The 19905-nt window shown below is 41.2% G+C and overlaps 1 protein-coding gene across 5 annotated transcripts in view; it reads right to left on the reverse strand.

Moving 5' to 3' along the window:
• Window positions 1-1022: 1022 nt before the first annotated feature.
• The window catches only part of LOC124790146 (leukocyte receptor cluster member 8), a 72409-nt gene continuing 53526 nt past the window's right edge, over window positions 1023-19905 (reverse strand). For all 5 annotated transcript variants that reach the window (XM_047257738.1, XM_047257734.1, XM_047257736.1 and 2 more), the window contains 4 exons: window positions 10487-10621; window positions 9169-9367; window positions 8247-8454; window positions 1023-2833 (listed from right to left, as the gene is read on the reverse strand). In XM_047257738.1, the coding sequence (XP_047113694.1) occupies window positions 2671-2833; window positions 8247-8454; window positions 9169-9367; window positions 10487-10621 (705 nt within the window). In that variant the 3' untranslated portion in view covers window positions 1023-2670. The remainder of the gene's footprint in view (window positions 2834-8246; window positions 8455-9168; window positions 9368-10486; window positions 10622-19905) is intronic.

Consider the following 19905-nt stretch of genomic DNA (forward strand, 5'->3'; position numbering starts at 1 on the left):
GAAATGTCTCCAATTGAGTGTGTATGCAATGTCATCGGATGACAGAGCGTCATCGACAACCAACATTAACCCTGTACTGACTGAGCAAGCGCTAAAGGCATGGAACTCCATCTCACCAACTGATATCCAGCACCTGTACGACACAATGGATCCACATTTGCAATGGCTTATCTTATGCTTACATTAATGTGTGATCTTGCACTTTATCACTTAAATATCTTACCTAGACAAATGCATCTGCTGCTAAGAGGATTGTCAAATCCATTCCAGCTGTATAACCTGGCACACAAGAATAACTATAATTGGTTTCTTTACCATGCTTGCAGTTGAAACCAGTGCTGCTATGGAAATTATAGTACTGCTGCACAAAATGGAACTGCAAGTAGGTTAACTCAAACAGCACAGAACTACAAAAGTGTTACATATTTACCACACACACACACACACACACACACACACACACACACACACCAACAACAACACACTCATACTTTAGAAAAATAAAGAAAACTAAGAAAGGTAAATAATTTTGTAATTTTGTGTATTCAGCAAACTCTACATAGAAAAAAACTTTTTACACAAATGACTTCTTTGGAAGTCACTTTTAACAGCTTTCAAAACATTAACTTACGCATCTGGGACAAAAAATTTAACAATTCAACATTTTAATAAATTGTTTCTATCTTTCATATTTTATTGCAATTCTGAAAAAAAAAAATAAATGACACCACTGGTACAAAAATACTCTGTTTTTACCAAATGTTTCGAGATTTAAGTGTTTCTACAATGACCTACCTCAGGACCATGAACTGTGAAATCCAGAGTTATGGCTCTGGTTACATACTAATAAAATTAGTCATTTAATCAAATTATTCTTACAACAAAACACATTTACTGGTGAGAAAAATAGGAACACTTAAAGAGAGTTCATTGCACCTAAATAAGTTAGGAAATTAAATAGGCTTTCAGAATTTAAAATTTTAGAAAAGTTAAAAAATATTTGATACAATGAAAGTAATTAATGCAGTAGAAAACCATTTATTACACAAAATATAACAAAAGTTGCATAGTAAAACATTTTATTAAATAAAAGCCAACATAAAAAAAATTGGGATGATGCTCACCGAAAACTGTCCGGCTTTTTTAGCCACAATAATGCAGTCCTGTACACACCGCTTTTATTAATAATAGCGTGCACGCTATATAAATATTGTTCATCAATGTCACTTCCTCTCTAATCACAGGCATACGGATATTCACATTTATACACTGGGACCGAATTTACACACGCACAATCAGTCTCAAAGTCAAAGTGTCTATGTACACAAACTCACCATAACGCATAACAAAAACTGTCAATGCACTGGAATGCAAAATATATAATACACAAAAATTACATAAAACTCAGAATTTGTACTTTTATCTCCAGCTTCCACATCTTCGGGATGTGTTGACTCGGTGTGCTGTTTTCCACGATGAATTTCTGCCTCCAGCGACGAGTTCATGGAACCTGCAGTACCCTCCTGGAATATCTACATTTAACCTGAACAAGAGACCACCTAGAGGGAGGTTCCAGTAACAAAAGGAGTATGCCAGAACTGTTACAATACCGAAGACTGATTAGCGTATCAACAGAGTTGCATAACAATCAATTTGTCGAGGTAATAAAGGCTCTACTGAAGAGGGAATAAAACAACGATGTTTCATGTAAGGATGGATACCCTATTGAGTCATTACAGCAGTATGTGACAAAACTGCAGGCATCTTCTTATTCTGAAGCTCAGAGATAGTAATTCGTTGCTGGCTCTTGCAGAAAATAGCCCCTCTCAAAGTGAATCTTTTATGCTATGTCATCTCACTTTCATTAAGTCTTCCAAGTAGCTGAAGAAAACTCCTCTTCTGAAGCAGAATTCCAATGCAGCAAATACTTCCCACTGGTATACAGAGGTTTAAAGCATCATCTAGCTCTTCAGGAAGCATTGTTCAATAGCCACATCATCAAAGTGCGAATTTCCTTTGTTGCACGATCTCCTCCACATTGTTCTCTATCAACATTTAAGTTTGATGTTACTCCCACTCCAGACAATAGGTTTTTACTGCTTCAATGGCAAGTGAGGTGGCTAGTAGCAGTTTTCCTCTTTCCAATATAACAACAATATGATATCTTGCTTATAGATGGCCGGTAGCGATTATTCTCTTCCCAGGATTATCACAATGAGATAGTCAGTTATATTTTCGAAGTAAGATGTAGCCTCCCAAGAAATCTGTATGTTCCACATCTTCATCAGGAGCAGCATTTCAAAACTTCCATGTTTCTCTTTGGACCTCGTCAATCTGTAAGGCAAAATTAATTTTATCTCTGAGCTCTTTTCATTTTCCCCAGATTGATGATCTTGATGAAGTCTTCTGTCACATCTGCCATAATCAAGACTGCAATTTACACTAAGTCAGAAATACCTCCAGGACAGACAAAATAAGACAAAACTATACCAGCCATGCAGTTATTTCACATCACTAATCTCCTGTGATGTGGAAAAAGAAAGAAATATGTAATGGCAACTTAAGATTGATGTATGAAAGAAAACACTGCTTGAAGACCAACTGGAACCTCCCACTGAGAATACAAAAAGTTACCATAAATGATTCCATTGGAAATAATGACCAATGGCCTCAGATATTGGAGATGATGGTAGAACTTGTTTTACAATCAATCTTGGTCCTTTGGGCATCGTCAAATTTAAGGCCAAATGGAGTGAGGAACTCTAAACATTTCTCATCGGATTCAAAAGCTAGTTCCTGAGTCACCAAACTCACTGGCAAAAATGGACGATAGCTAAGGCAATAAACAAGAACATGCATATTAGATCAGGAAAAGAACGACGAAAGCTGCAACAGAGAAGAAACATTAATAACAAAAAATATTGGCACAAAAAATGCTTTTTTTTACCACCTGAAAGGTCCAGCAGAAAAAAAATCACTACAAATGCCCATAGATTAGTGACAGCATAATAACAGCAAAAACATGTGAGTTAACGTATGCTGAATTTTTCTCCCGTATGGTCAGTATTCATATTTAGTTACTCCACAGGACAAAAGATCAGTGGCAATCCTGTATCTGAATTACCTTTACACACAATGATGGTAACTATTAATTTTATGATATTTCTTCCTCTAACAAGGGAACTTCACTGCCGTTTGTATAAAAGGTGCCACAAACTAAACTTTCCACACACTAGTGTCCTTTCTTCCAATCAAGCTTCATGATTTGCCACCACATTTCTTTAAACAATAGAAAATCCAATATGGAATTTAAAATACCAGAGAAGTAAAGCTGCTGCTCACCATATAGCGGAGATGCTGAGTCGCGATAGGCACAACAAAAAGATTCACACAATTAAAGCTTTTGGCCATTAAGGCCTGTCCCATACATCCTCCTACTACCCCCTACTCCAATCTGGTTACTAACGTCCCATCAAAGGCAGGGCTATCTGTGAAACCAGTCATGTGATTTACAAGCTAAGCTGCAACCTCTGTGCTGCATTCTATGTAGGCATGACAACCAACAAGCTGTCTGTCCGCATGAACGGCCACCGACAAACTGTTGCCAAGAAACAAGTGGACCACTCTGTAGTTGAACACGCCGCCAAACATGATATCCCTCATCTTATTGACTGCTTCACAGCCTGTGCCATATGGATCCTTCCCACCAACACCAGGTTTTCTGAATTGTGCAGGTGGGAACTTTCCCTTAAATACATCCTACGTTCCCATAACCCTCCTGGCCTCAACCTTTGTTAGTCACTGTCCTCACACATCCAGCCCCCTCCCAGTTCCCATTACAGCACTACATAGCCATCATTTCACCGCCACACCCACTCTTTTAATTTCTTCTATTTCTCTCCTTTCCACTACTTACCCCCCCCCCCCCCCCCCACCTGCCCGCCGTCTAAACTGCAACACTTGACTGTCCGCCACTCCCACCATACTATCCCACCCCCCTCCCCACCCCAGCCACCACCTTACCCCCACCCAGTTGACACTCCCATCATGCAATGGTGCTGCTGTTCGTAGTGTGGTCTCACCTCTCTAAGACTGCAGACGTACGTGTGTGTGTGTGTGTGTGTGTGTGTGTGTGTGTGTGTGTGTGTGTGTGTGTCTCTACTGCTGACAAAGGCCTTAATGGCTGAAAGCTTTACTTGTGTGAATCTTTTTGTTGTGCCTATCGTGACTCAGCATCTCCACTATGTGGTGAGTAGCAACTTTCCTTTTCTGGTATTGTTACACCACATTTCTTTATTTTCTTTATTGTTTTTACGTCATTTGCTCATTTATTACTGTTTATTTTCCATGAATAGTGAAAAATTATCAGTTTTTAAGAAGCCCATCATATTGTTTTGATTTTTCTTAGCTTCCATTTTGTATTTGTTGTATTAAGCTTCCAGTACCAAGGGGGGGGGGGGGGGGATGAGAGCTTTATGTCCACTTTTGTAAATATTGTAATTTTGTCATGTACTTTGTATTTCAAATTTAAAAAAAAAATATTTATTGATTTCAATGAAACCCTCTACAAGGCTCTTTAATTGTTTTAATTTTTCCAGTTACACTTAATCCAAAAATTGGCATTTTACGACTGTCATATTCAATATTTTCTGGTTCCGAATCCTACTTACACATCAGGATTTCTCTACAATGCACAGTTTAACCTCACTTTTAAGGGGGGATAGGACGTCAAACGGGCCGACTTGGAGCAGGAGAGGCATCTCAGGACATTTTAATTTCCAGTGTCTATACTTTTACAAATAAATTCATAAAACTTTGTCAGCATCACCAGGAAGGATTCAGGATTCACACTCATTGCAGTGGAAGTTCGAAAACATAGCAAAATAAATTTTTTTTACGTGCGAAATTTCATCATTTTTTCACTTACTAATGGCTGCATTTGTTGCTATAGGTACACTTGTCTTCATAAGTTAGAGATTCTTCGATGAATTTTGCACAGCATACATACCATACTCACAGGTGTATGAAACTCTAGAATTTATTTAATTTATGAAAAAACGAATGAACTATTACATTTTAAACTTCATGTTTAGAAAAAACAAATTTTATAGTTAATTACCTCAATTTTTACCACAGTTTTTAATAGATTTGGAAAATTCTAGAATTTCATACACCTTTAGGTACGGTTTGTATGCTGTGCAAAATTCATCAAAGAATCTCTCTTACTTATGAAGAAATGTGTACCTATAGCAACAAATGGTGCCATTAGTAAGTGAAAAAAAAATGATGAAATTTCACACTTAAAAAAAATTACTTCGTTGTGTTTTAGATCTTCCACTGCTATGAGTGTAAATTCTGAATCCTTCCTGGTCATGCTGACAATGTTTTATGAATTGATTTGTAAAAATATAGACAGTGAAAATTGAAATGTCCTGTGGTGCCTCTCCTACTCCAAGTCGACCCGTTTGACGTCCTACCCCCCTTAAGTGGAATTAACATCCTCCCTCCCCTCATAATTTTTATCGCTCCCACCAAATTTTCTATATCCACAATAATGATTCAAACCTGTTTTTGCATTAAAATATTCAAAATTTTCCCGATATTTATGCTTTATGAAAATGTTCGGGTCAGAAAACTGATGTATTCGACATAAAATGACACTTGCACGGCATTGGCCTTCAAATAGTGTGTATGAAAGTACATCTGTTAATTTCCTGACACCACAGTGCTTTATTCAGCATATCAGAAATGGTGAAAATGTGGTACAACTTGTGCTGTCTCCTGCCACCCTGGAACTGTACTCTGCAAGTGACTGATAGGAGTAATTACGTTCATTAGAATAATCTCGCATTTTGTTGCTTGGACACTGGTAGCACTGGTTGACACATTCGCTGTCTCTGCATTGCTCAAATGGTTCTGGTCTAAATACAGCAATACTGCACCAGTGACCTATCCTTTCATTCTTAACACATTTCGAGAATTTATTTTCAGTGTGAACTGCAAATATTTATGTTAAGTATTTTTTGTGATGTTTCACAAACAATGTTATTTAGGGTTTGTGTGTAGTGGAGGAGGCACATCTACCTTATAGCCTTTCAAAAAACTACAGTGCAAAATAGACAGAACAACACACATGGGACGGAACAACACACATGCAAACATTACACAAAAATACTGAAATACTTACGTGAATATTTGCAATTAACAATAAGAATAAATTCTTGAAATGTGTCGTGTTAAGCATGAAAAAATACTGAACTGGTTCAGGGTTTCATTATCTACATAATGAATGACACATTTGCAGACTTTCCACAAATACTGATTATGATGAATCAACTGAATCCAACAATTTTCATTCCCAGATAGTTACTACTACCAATTATGTCCGCTGTTAAACATAACAGAAATTTCAGTTAACGTATGAGATAATAAACAAGTTCCTGACACTTACATTGATGTCCATTATGTACATATATCTCACACCAACTACGAAAATCTAAGAGGGGACATTATCCATTAACTTTTATAGCTTTAGAAGTTATTGCAACATTTCATACAATTTCCTTAAAGTAACTTGTGAAGTATAAAAGAGGAGTTCCACTGTATGCTGTTAACAAAAGTCAATAACATTCAAAGAAATCTGCAATATTTTATAGTTTTTTTTGCGGTGGCCATAAAGCACTCCTTGTTGACAGTACACATTACTGAAAATGTATTGGTACTGCTAAGACATCACTACAAAATATTTTTAGGCTCTGGACTCTAATAAAATCTTTGAAAAGTACATTATTAACATAAGTGCAGAACAATTTATTGTGTGTGTGTGTGTGTGTGTGTGTGTGTGTGTGTGTGTGTGTGTGTGTGTGTGCATACCACCCCCCGCCACAATATATATTATAGAAAAGGCACTGATATTGCTATGGTTATATTTATGTTTATCCTGGGCATGGGATTTGAACTGGCAAAAAAATGCAGTATTTGACCTTAAAGTGTTAAAGATTTCCAATCTCTGTATAGCAGAGATGTTGAAAGTGGAAGCATTATGATGTATCCTCATTACACTTTTGGTAAAGAGTGAATATGATGGAAAGAGACGAGAACAATGAGGAAGCAAATCAGAAGAAAGAAAGAAAGAAATGAATCAATGTATTCCAATGTTTCGCTCTCAGTTTTCACCTATTAATTGTTTGCAGCTTACAATTAGTAGCCAAATATGAATTTCTGTTTTTTTTTTACCACGGTTCGAAATTAGGTTTTCCTCAAATTTTCCTTACAATTACAAAACAATTTTGCACTTCCGTATGCCCACGTGTACGTGTTTTATTCTGAAGCCTTTATGCCCAATCAACCCATGACAAATGAATAATCACGGGCAATGTGATACTAAACCAAACTTTTACAGCTGCAATACCTTCAAAAACCTAATTAACATGAAAGTTAAATAAAACACGGAATGATTCTGAACCCATTAGATCACGGACACTAGCCATAGAAAAATTCACAAACAGAAGATAGTTTGTATTTAACAACACATTACACCATTTTAAACCTATGTCGCAGATGTGAGGAATACTCAAGTTTCACAAAATAACAGCTGCCAACTTTTCAGTATGTGGTGAGCAAAATAGCTGGTGGCAAAGAAGAGAGAATATAAAAAAAGCAGACTGGTAACAGCATGAAAAGCATACCTGGGAGAGAGAGAAAAAAAAAAGGATCTGTTACCATCGGATATAAATGTAAGTTTTGTGAGATTTTTTCTGTTGTTATTTGTATGAAGTACAAACTTGTACAGAAGTGAAATGTGGATGATAAAACACCACTGATGACAAGAAACTAAGAGAAGTTATTGGAATAAGGTTGTATATAAAACTGCTGAAGACTGGAAGGGTAGATCAAGTACCTAATGAGACTGTACTAAGTAGAATAGAGGAAAAGAAAACAGCAGTTGATAAGAAATATCGTGAGGCATCAAGGAACTGTCAATTTAGTAAGACAGAGGAGTGTGTTTATGGGGGAACTTTAACACCATAGACAGAGACGATCAAATGCAGGATGCAGGAGTTGCACAGAGAAGAGATGGTTTGCACTTGCACAGGATAGACCAGCATAGTGAATTGTGTCAAACAAGTTTTCAGACTGAAACAACAACAACCTGATTTGTGTGTGCTTCGTTAAGGAGAGTCTATTTAAATTTACAGAAGTGTATACTAGAAGGTTAAACATAACGGCTATATTTTAATACATACCTCTTCACCATGCTTTTCAACGCAGATTTCCTCTCTCTATCTGCAAACCAATCCATCAAGTACGCTGTCATCATTGGTGCTTCTCTGTACAGTTGAAATAACTTATGATAATTTCCAAGCCACCATGCTGAACGTACGGCCAATGCAAATGAAACACACTCTTCTTTTTCATCAATTGGTGTCAGTGATGCTAAAATTGTTGTGAGATCTGTAAATTAATATCAATCAATAACACAGGTACACAAAAGACTGACATCCATTACTTATACAAATAACTGGCTGCAGTTTACGTGACTCAACATTAAGTCAACTAATGGCCCATAACAGTAGAAACGTGAATGTATTCTGTAGTATGAGCTACAATTTGTAGTATGAGCTACAATTTAACAGTATCATACGGAATCCAAACATCGTGGGGCTAAGTGCAAACAATACTGAATTGCAGTTGGAAAATACAATGCACACTAACATATGGGAATAAATTTTTGGGCCTTGATACCCAATATTTTTCTGATTTTTTACTATTTTGGCAATACCCTTACAGCTCAACACTATAAATTCCAACAACTTCAGACCATTCAAAGAGGTCATTTTAAAAAGATCCAACACTTAAAGAATTAGAAAATTCTTCAGAAAGTTCTTATTTCAAAGTATTTGCATTCAAAAGGCAACCACACCACTGATGTTTTGTGCGACTGCATTTCACTTACAAACTTGGGAGCATTATGTAAGAACACAATTCAGTATTTAAGTTTAATAATTTGCTCCAAAACTTCTGCCTGATCTTAGGTAGTTAATATTTGCATCAAAAAAGAGATTTTCTCAAAAACATTTATCAACTACCTGCAACTACTGCTACTCAACACAGCCTTTTAATTGTTTTCTTTTTCTCATAAATGTAATGTGATATTAGAATACTTACCGAGAGTGTTCTTTGTGTAAATGTAATACAGAATACGATAAGCAGTGAACTCTAGCTTGTTCTGGCCACCTATTTCTGAGTACAACATTTTCAGCTGTGTTTGACACTGATTGAATTCTTCATGATCCCCCTTCTCCAAAGCAATTCGTGCATGTGTCTCATAAACTTGTACTGTAAATTCATCTCTTATTCCTTGAACCTATAATAAAGAACACATTGTACTCGTTCAATTTTTCTGAAGCAGCACCTGAACTCGCAACATAACCAATAGAAGCATTATAAGGACCGATATGATTAAACAAATGGCAAGTCAGTTTTTTAACTCTTAACATTACAACATTTTTTTCTACTCAAAACCGCTCACAAATGACCTGGTGTTCCCACAAGTTTATTTCAATGATCAGACAGTAAGTGAAAACAAGTGAGAGATTTGGGCAAAAACACAGGAGGGTAAACTAAAACTAATGAGTTAATTTAAAAACACATCAGTTGCTTTATTCTGATCTTGGGAATATCTCGATGTTTACAGTAATTACATTAGAAAAATCCTTATCTCTCTGATGTATTTCTATCCAGTACTGATTTTGCCTCCTGAAGATAATTTGTGGCCAACCAGTAGATCTCTAAATAATATAACACTTCACTCTGTTGACATTAACAGAATAACATTAGCCTTTTTTTTAAATAATGTTTTCAGTGCCTATTTATTTGCTGGCAGGATGGGTGGGGAGATAATACCTTAGAAGACACTTCACTTCAAGGCTCTCACAGGAATATAAAAGTATTTATTTTTAATGGCTTTTTTTTGTAATATTCAGTTCCAAGCTAACTGTGTTAAATACAGAAAATCAATACAAAAAATAACAATTTTTTCCCAGACTTTGCATTGTTACATAAGAGTTCTTAATGACCTTTTATATTCCAGTCCTAAGGTCTTCAATAACCTGTCTGCATGCAAGGGACACAGCATCACATTCAAGAATAATCCTGACAGTGGATTTGAAGAAGTAAAAGAGAGACTGGCAGATGAACTAAGTTAGGTCAGGATATCAGTGTGGATGGCTGAACTTGCAGACCACTGTCCAAAAAAGGCCAAGACCTAAATGCATGTCTCACTCGTACACACAGATTTAGGTGTTTGATTTTCTAGTGCACAGACACTATAAAATAAATATAATTTAAACATTTTTTCATATTGATCAATTACTTTACAGAAGCATCATGTTACTGTACTTTAAGTGATATAAGTTAATCATGATTTACTCTCAAAAGACTACAAATAGGTGCAAAGTTCGCTTTCAAATATGAACACACGTACCGTGAGGTCCTGTCTGATAGATTTCATTTGATCACAAGCGTATCTGTAGTCTTGCTTGTTAATCCAGCGGTCTTTCACCATTTGCAACGATTGTTTCAGAACTTCAACAGGACGGATGGCAGATGCATGAGGTGCCTGTAAATGTATAATGCTTATGCAAAGCATGAATTGCCAAGAAAAATTATTTTGTAACAATTTCTATGGTCACATTATTAGTAGCTACTTATGAAATTGAGAATTTTTCCCAACTCCAACACAACACAGCAATTTTTACACTGTAGAAACAAGACAGCAATATGAGGCTAACCTAAAGTAATCATTGCATTCTCCTATTCTTTCCCACTATGGATAATTTTCAGAGTTGCCATGAGCTTCCCCAAGTGAAATTCCATGATATTTCCCTGAGTGCCAGACAAGGTTTTCCTTGACAAATTTTGAGATCTCAAGGGTAATAAAGACCTAATTTGACAAAAAATGTAAGGACTTTTGTATATCCAAACATGTGAGCAAAATTCTTAAGTATTAACATCAACATCTTTTGTAGTGAATTATTGTTAGATGGAGAAAGCAAGCCAAATGGTATATATGTTTCATTAAGACCACTGATGTTATTTTATTTCAATAAAGCAAAACACATCTGGTGACAAAAAATACGCATTTTGTTGGAATCTCAAGACAGATTTAAAATACCTTAACTGATTTCAGAAATAACCTCAGAAAAAACTAGACCTCTTGAAATAAATGTATAATGTGGGGAAGAGTTATGTAAACCAACACTGTAGGTGACTGCCGATAAAATGTTGGTTCTGCTATGTTCGTTATTGTCAGTTATTACCCAATGTGTTATGTCTATTATTCTACAGGTATTTAAAAACAAAGATGATGTGACTTACCAAACGAAAGCGCTGGCATGTCGATAGACACACAAACACAAATATACACACAAAATTCTAGCTTTCGCAACCAACGGTTGCTCCGTCAGGAAAGAGGGAAGGAGAGGGAAAGACGAAAGGATGTGGGTTTTAAAGGAGAGGGTAAGGAGTCGTTCCAATCCCAGGAGCGAAAAGACTTACCTTAAGGGGAAAAAAGGACGGGTATACACCCGCGCGCGTGCACACACACACACACACACACACACACACACACACACACACACACACACACACACACACACACATCCATCCACACATATACAGACACAAGAAGACATATTAAAAGGCAAAGAGTTTGGGCAGAGATGTCAGTCGAGGCGGAAGTTCAGAGGCCTCTGCACTTCCGCCTCGACTGACATCTCTGCCCGAACTCTTTGCCTTTTAATATGTCTGCTTGTGTCTGTATATGTGAGGATGGATATGTGAGTGTGTGCGCGCGCGAGCGCTGCGCGCGAGCGCGAGTGTGTACCCGTCCTTTTTTCCCCCTAAGGTAAGTCTTTCCACTCCCGGGATTGGAATGACTCCTTACCCTCTCCTTTAAAACCCACATCTTTTCGTCTTTCCCTCTCCTTCCCTCTTTCCTGACGAAGCAACCGTTGGTTGTGAAAGCTAGAATTTTGTGTGTGTATTTGTGTTTGTTTGTGTGTCTATCGACGTGCCAGCGCTTTCGTTTGGTAAGTCACATCGTCTTTGTTTTTAGATATATTTTCCCCACGTGGAATGTTTCCCTCTATTATATTCTACAGGTATTGTATGATTTTTCTTTAAAGAAATACATGAGTACTTAACGTACAAACTGCCAGTGACTGCCACAATTTTCTTCTTGTTATCGTCTACTTTCTAATATATAAACTACTTGCCAAGTGCCAAAATGTACTAGAATAAATAAAATGTCTATAAACCGCTGCACTGTACAATGTACTTGGGGTGAGACAGTCTTAATTCCTAACGTCAATTGTCCGTGGCCTCTGGCCTGCCGAGGAGCACAACAGTCTTGGGACAATGGATAAACCAGCCATGAAAATCTACCAAATTACATCACACACAGACAGACCTGGTCTGGGGGCAGATCGGTGAGACTAGTCCCGACAGGCAGGGCTAACACATTAATGGGAAACTATGGGCTTCAGATCGGCAGGCTCGATACCCGCAGAAACGGCCTGCGGTTTTGGCCCACCATGGAATTTAACTTGTGTGGCCAGCTATTCATGTGTGAGACAGACACCATGTTCATGAAATGAGACTATGGTGCTCACCCATGCAACAGATAACTTGTGCAAATACTCTGAGAATCAATATTAATGAGGACAAGTAGCAACTCACTGTAAAGATAATCACCGAGCCACAGACATGTACATAGAAAAGACACTCTCACAACTAAATTTTAGGCCACAGCTTTAGTCAAAAAACGAGCGCACACACATTCATACAATCACTCAGACACAACTCATGCACACGTGACTGCCATGGTTAGTTGGTTGGGGTTGAAGGAACCAAACAGCAAGGTCACCAGTCCCTTGTTTCAAATGTGGTCCATTCAGACAGACTGACATCTCAGAAAAGGCAAAACGATAAAAGGTAAAATGCTGAAAAACGTAAAAATGTAGTTGTGTTGTCAATGGTAAAATAAAATGAGGGAAGTCAGCACATCAGCAACCCCAAGGCTATGCTAGAGGCAGGAAATATCCCACCTCTGATGCAGTACAGGCAAGACCAACTGCCATTCAAAAGCGTTCAACAGCTAGAATGTAGAAGTGCATACTGTAAAAGGAGACTAACCAATTCTAAAAAAAACATATAAAAACAGAGTAAAAGGGAAGGGAAAGGGATCTTGGCTAGGGAGGGGAGTCTGGAATCTCCAAACACAGCTTACAGTGCGAGACACCCCAACCCTCACTGCCCTGCCCCTACTCCAGGGTGAGATTAAAAACCTTAAAACTGAGAATAAAAACCACTTTCCGGAGGAAACTGAGAACCAGTTCGACCATCCGGGAATCGTCAGCCAACATTAAATGTAAAGTGCGGGGTAGTCTGTACTTAATATGCAGAGCCAAAAGAAAGGGGCATTCCACCAAAATGTGGTCTACTGACTGGAAGGCTCCACAACCACAAAGTGGGGGGGTGGCTCATTACACAAAAGAAAACCAAGGGTCAGCCTGGTATGGCCAATGCGGAGATGACACAGGGTGGCTGAGTCCTTTCAGAAGAGGCGGAAGAAAGAACGCCACAGAGCAGGTGTCACCTTAATTGCACGAAGTTTATTAGACAGGGAGGTAGCCTCTCAAGAGTCGACCCATCATGATTGTGGGAAGTGGGATTTGATGTGAAGCTGTAAATCCACTGCAGGAGGGGTTACAGAGAACAGGTGGGGTGGGGGTGTAAGCGACTGCTCCCCCAGCCAAACAATCAGCAAGCTCATTACTGGGATATCCACATGGCCAGGGACCCAAAGGAAGTCAATGGAACAAGCAGTATGGTGAAGATCAGTGAGACAGTCATGGGTGGCAGAGACCAAGGGATGGCGGGAAAATACTGGTCAATAGCCTGAAGGCCACTCATTGAGTCTGTACATAGCAAAACACGGTGGAGTTGGGACTGTTTAATAAAGGTAAGGGCCTGGCAAATTGCCATCAATTCCGCAGTAAACTCCCCAGATGTAGGTGGCAGGAGATGATTTTCGTGCCAACAAAGGAAGTGAAGGCATATCCCACACGAGCAGCAGATTTAGAGCTATCTGCGCATAAAACAACAGCACCCCAAAACTCCCATAAAATTCGGAGGAAAACGCAACGGAACACAATCGGGGGAACGGAATCTTTAGAACCTTGGTGGAGATTTTCCGAATCCAGGACCGAGGAACTAAACAAGGGGGAGGGGGTGTTGGTGAGGGAACGTGGGAGACAGGACAAAGAAGGAGGCTGAAAACCACGGCGAAGAGACGCAAGGCGGAGACCAACTGGTAAACCCGCCTGAGGGCGTGAATCAGGTGGGCGATGTCCTTGGTCTGGGAACAGGATAGAATAGGAAGGATGAGTGGGAGAGGAACAGACAGGATTGCATAAGAAACCAGAAGCTGGGACTGCCGAACAGAAAGGGGGGGGGGGGGGGGATCCCAGCATCAAGCAGGAGACTATCAACAGGGCTTGTAGGGAAGGCACCAGTGGCCAAACAGATACCACAATGGTGGACCGGATCCAGGAGGCGCAGTGTGGAAGGAGCAACCAAACCATAAACTTGACAACCGTAGTCCAAGCGAGAAAAGCACTAAAGCCTGATAAAGGCGGAGAAGAATGGAGCGGTCCACACCCCAAGAGGTGTGGGAAAGGAAGCGAAGGACATTGAGTTTGCGGAAACATCCTACCTTCAGAAGTCTGATATGAGGCAGCCAAGCGAGTGTTGTCGAAAAGAAAACCTAGGAAACGGAACTGTGGAACCACAGGTAATCATTGTGCATCGAGATAGAACACCGGATCAGGGTGGACCGTAGTATACGGTGACAGAAGTGTACCACCCGTGATTTTAAAGGAGAGAATTGAAATCCGTGAGAGATGTTCCATGCAGAGGCATGCCGTATAGCTCCCTGGAGTTGCCGCTCTGCAGAGTCTATCGAAGAGGAACCAACCCAAATGCAGAAATCGTCTACATACAGAGCAGGGGTGACCAAAGGACCAACAGACGCCACAAGTCCATCTATAGCAATGAGGAAAAGTACACTCAATACAGAACCCTGTGGGATGCCATTCTCCTGGGTCTGTGGAGAGCTAAAAACAGTACCAACCTGAACACTGAAGGACCGATGGAACATGAACTGGTGGATAAAAATCGGGAGTGGGCCCCGGAGACCCCACTCATGAAGGGTAAGTAAGATGTGATGGTGCCAAGCCGTGTCACAGGCCTTGCGAAGATCGGAAAATACTGCAACCAAATGGCGGCGCTGGGAAAAAGCCTGACGAACTGCGGACACCACGCGAAGTAAATGATCGATCAGAGACCGTCCCTCTCGGAAGCCACACTGGTTAGGGGTCAATACCTCCCGAGATTCGAGGACGCAATTGAGTCGACGGGCTACAATCCGTTCAAGTAACTTGCAAACAATGTTTGTCAGACTAATTGGCCAATAGCTTTCGACAAACATGGGGTTCTAAACAGGCTTAAGGACAGGAACCACGATGCTATCCCTCCATTGAGAAGAGAAGTCACCCTGGAGCCAAATACGGTTAAACACCTGGAGAAGATGTTGCCCTTGTGGAGCACTGAGATGTTGAAGCAGTTGGTTATGAAAGAATTCTGGGCCAGGGACTGTATTATGAGAAGAAGAAAGTGTGGAAAAAAGTTCCCATTCAGTAAAAGGTTCGTTGTAAGATTCTGACTGACAAGGGGTGAAACATAAGGCGGAAGCTTCGGCCCAATGTTTCTGGTGAAGGAAAGCGGCCAGATAGGAGGCTGATGCTGTTGCAAAATGGGTCACAAGATGTTCCGCAAGAATCAACAGGTCCATACAAAGGCCATTTGGGAGGTGAAGGCCCGGGAGGGTAGACTACTGATGGCAACCTTGGAGAGAGCAAACTGTAGCCCATACCCCTGAACCGAGGGAAGAAACAAAGCGTTCCCAACACATCCGTTTGCTCTGTTTGATTAAGCAACGGTCTTAGCGCGAAGGTGTTTAAAGGGAATAAGGTTGGCAATCGATGGGTGCCTCTTAAGGTGTTGAAAAGCTTGATGGCGATCACGGATGGCAATGGCCGTACTTCACACAAGGGACTTGCCGGCGGCGAAATGTTCCAGATGAGCGCGGGATAGCAAGGCTAGCAGCGCGAACAATCGCGTCAGACACGTCACGTAGGACGTCATCAATACAGCCCAACAAAGAGGGAGAAAAAAAAAATGACCTGTTCAGTATATAGACACCAATTGTCGCGTTGGAAAGACCAAAGAGGTAACCTGCCCATCGAGGAGCGGGAAATGGTCAATAACACAAAGGTTGTCATGTGGTGACCAGTGTAATGAAGGGAGGAAGAAGAAAGAGAAAGATCAATGGCAGAAAAGGTACCATGACCGGCACTGAAATGAGTAGGGGAGCCATCATTAAGAAGGCACAAGTCGTAATCTGCAAGAAACTGGTCTATGAGAAGACCCCGAATAGATGGAAATGCACTGCTCCACAGGGGATGATGAGGATTAAAATCCCCGAGGAGGAGGAAGGGAGGAGGAAATTGCTGAAGAAGGGCAATGAAGGCTGCAGGTGTAAGAGTCCTGTCAGGAGGGAGATAAAGATTTCAAACCGTGACCTCAGAGTCCAGGTGGACCCTAACAGCAATCATTTCCAATGTAGTTTGAAATGGAATCCACGTGCTAGCAACGTCTGTACGGACCAACATACAAACGCCACCAGAGGTCCGCAGGAGGGCGACCCGATTTCGACAGAAAACACGGAACCCACGGAGGGTCGGTGAGTGATGATCAGTAAAATGAGATTCCTGTAGAACCACACAAGCTGCAGAGTAAAATGAAATAAGGGATTTCAACTCTGGAAGGTGACGGTAATATCCATTACAATTTCATTGGATAACCACAGAATGATGATTCAAATGGGGGGTGAATAGGCTGAAGCCAGTCATGCCGCCAGGTCACAACCCGTCACCAACAAGGAAGGGGCGACATCCATGAACAACAGGTCAGAATCAGGTTGTGAAGGTGGATGGTGGCTCCTTGTCCTGTTACTTATGTTTCTTCTTCTCTTCTGTTTGAGATCGAGGAGGGCTGTGTGGCAAAAAGGAGCCAGCTGCAGCAAGATCTGGAACAGAAAGAGATTGGGCAACCTGGGGCCCACAGACCTTGGTTCTCGTGGTCGTTGTGTGGCAGCAGACCTTTGGCCTGGAAGGTGCTGGGAAGGGGGATCCCGGGAGGGGTGCCCTTGACCGGCAGATGCCGAAGGAGTGGGACACTTCTCCGGCTGGGGATGGGGAGTGGCGCCCAAAGGGGGGGGGGGTGAGGGAGATGCAGTGGAGGGGGGTAGGAGAGTGATTCGGCACTGGGGTAAGGAAGGAGGAGAAAGCGGTGAGGATGTAACTAAAGCATAGCTAGACGTCATGGACACAGGATGAAGACGTGAATACTTCTTACGAGCCTCAGTCTAGGTTAAACGATCAAGGGACTTACACTCCTGTATCTTCTTTTCCTTCTTATACTCTGGGCAATCCGGTGAATGTGGAGGATGATTGCCATAACAATTAGCACATCACAGGAGAGGGAACACAGGAATGGATCTGGGAAATGTGTTATTTTCTACCGGAGTTGTCGATACCAAATCTAATGAGGGAAGTTGTAAAGGTTTTCTTATATTTTTGTCTGAATATTTTTTTGTGAATTGTAATTTGCCTTATTTTATGCTAATTTGCTTATATGTTTGAGAGTGACAGCATATTGATTAATATTAGTAGATGTGACGAAGAATATCAAAGAGACTGGTTACAAGTGGAAGCTTGTGTGTTGTGTAAAATGTCTGACGCTGGAGTCTTCTTTGACTGTAGTCGGTCGGCAGTGAACTCTAGGTGTGTGTGACAGTGGAACAATGTGCAGGTCGCCGTTATAATAATTTGCTAGTGAATAGGAAAAATGAATTATGTTACTAATTTTTTTAATATAAACATCAAGAAGGAACCACACTCGAAGAAATGGTATTTGAAGCATCAAAAATGAGGCAAACGCATTGAACCAGGTCATTTCTGCAGCCGACGAAACAGCATTGTGGAATCATACTTTCACTAGACAACTGAAGCCAACACAGTAAAGTCAAATATCATCTTATAAACATTTCACGGAAAAGTGAGTACTGTCACGAAATATGCTAAATTCAAGTATATAAAAATAGTGAGCATATTTCACCCCCCCCCCCCCCTCATGGAGTGGACATCCACAGTCACCACAGAGAGGGGCCTGCCAACAGTGGAAAGACATGTCCAAAATGCAAACACCTAAAACATCTCATAGGTGGTGGGATGTACGGCTTCACATCACATAATCTTGACCACCTCAGGGAGGGTATCCCCTTCAAAGGCCAGGATAATGTGATTGTCCTTCGGACCCTTCTGAACATGCCGAACAAAGTGAACACCCTGCCGCCCGAGATTGTCCCGAAGTTCCTCGTCAGTTTGAAGGATGAGGTCCCTGTGAAAATTTACACCTTGAACTAAATTCAAAGACTGCTGGGGGGTAATGGACACAGGAATTGTGCCAAGGTGGTTACAGAGACATGAAGGGCTGCAGACTGGGTACCTGAAGCAGTTTCGATCAACAACGAACCCGACCACATCTTTGTCAGAGAGTTCACTTTGCCAAACTTGTCTTCAATTTGTTCCACAAAAAATAAAGGTTTGGTATTGGTCAAGTATCCCCATCAGTCCTGGTGCAAATCAGAGAGCAGGGGAAAGGTTTCGCCCCTAGCCGATGAGCCTGACCCTCCTCCCAGGGCGATAGCCATGGAACCATAGAAGGGAAGGCCGAAGGGGCAGAAGAAGCAGCACTAAAAGAATCATTTCCATGCAAAGAGACGACCATAGAACAATGGCCAGAGTTCTGGACCCATATGTGTTTCAGTTGCATAGCGTCCGCCCTGATACCATCCACTCCGATCAGGGGCTCCCCCCATGGGTGCCACCCAGCCACAGCAACGGCTGTCTAGCACGGTGGCCATTGCCTGGAGTTCTGATGCTCCAGGACGACAAGCAACCACTACTAGGCTTACATGAGGAGGTCACAGCTCAGGTATCAGAAGTGTGATCCCTGTGTTTTCAGGGGGCTCAACCAAAAGGGTACATAGCGACCCCAACCCACAGGCTGGCTATGTACCCTAGCATCAGACGACAATGTGAAGGAAAAGGAGAAAGGAACTGGGAAGGCACACGCCGAAGACACTAGGTGAGGTGCTCTTCCCCAAATGGCTCACACTACAGAATAGAAATTTAGTAATGGAGGTCAAACCCCAGAGGGGGACCAGAGAATGCCAAAAGGATGAGGTAATTATGCAACAAAACCAAATTGCAAAGCCAACATAACCAGGAGGATAGCGGGGCCAACATAAACAAGGACAGGAAAGGAGGGGAAGGGCAAGGAAATGCAGCCGGGAATGAAGGAAGGCTGCAATAGCTTGGGGCCCAGTGCTCGCCACGCACGTACTCACGGAAGGACCGTGAGCCCCCTGGGGGGATGACTGCCATGTCTACTTTCACTGAGAATCAGATCGAAACAAACCACTCCTCAAGCTTCCCTGCCTCTCATCAGCAGCTGCTAGACTAGCAGCAAGTAGTGGTGGCAGCACTGACTGCAACCTGAGGGGAGAGGTGTGAAGGAGAGAAGCAGTAAGAATGAGAGAGTAGGGAAGCGGCGCACGTACTCAGCTGCACCTAGCCAGCGACGAAGTGTGACATCTCAGTCAACAGTTTCATGCTACTGAAAAAAACCGAGATTTTTCCGAGTTTTTTCAAATTT

This window comes from Schistocerca piceifrons, chromosome 3, assembly GCF_021461385.2.
Source record: "Schistocerca piceifrons isolate TAMUIC-IGC-003096 chromosome 3, iqSchPice1.1, whole genome shotgun sequence".
In the NCBI taxonomy this organism is placed as follows: domain Eukaryota; kingdom Metazoa; phylum Arthropoda; class Insecta; order Orthoptera; family Acrididae; genus Schistocerca; species Schistocerca piceifrons.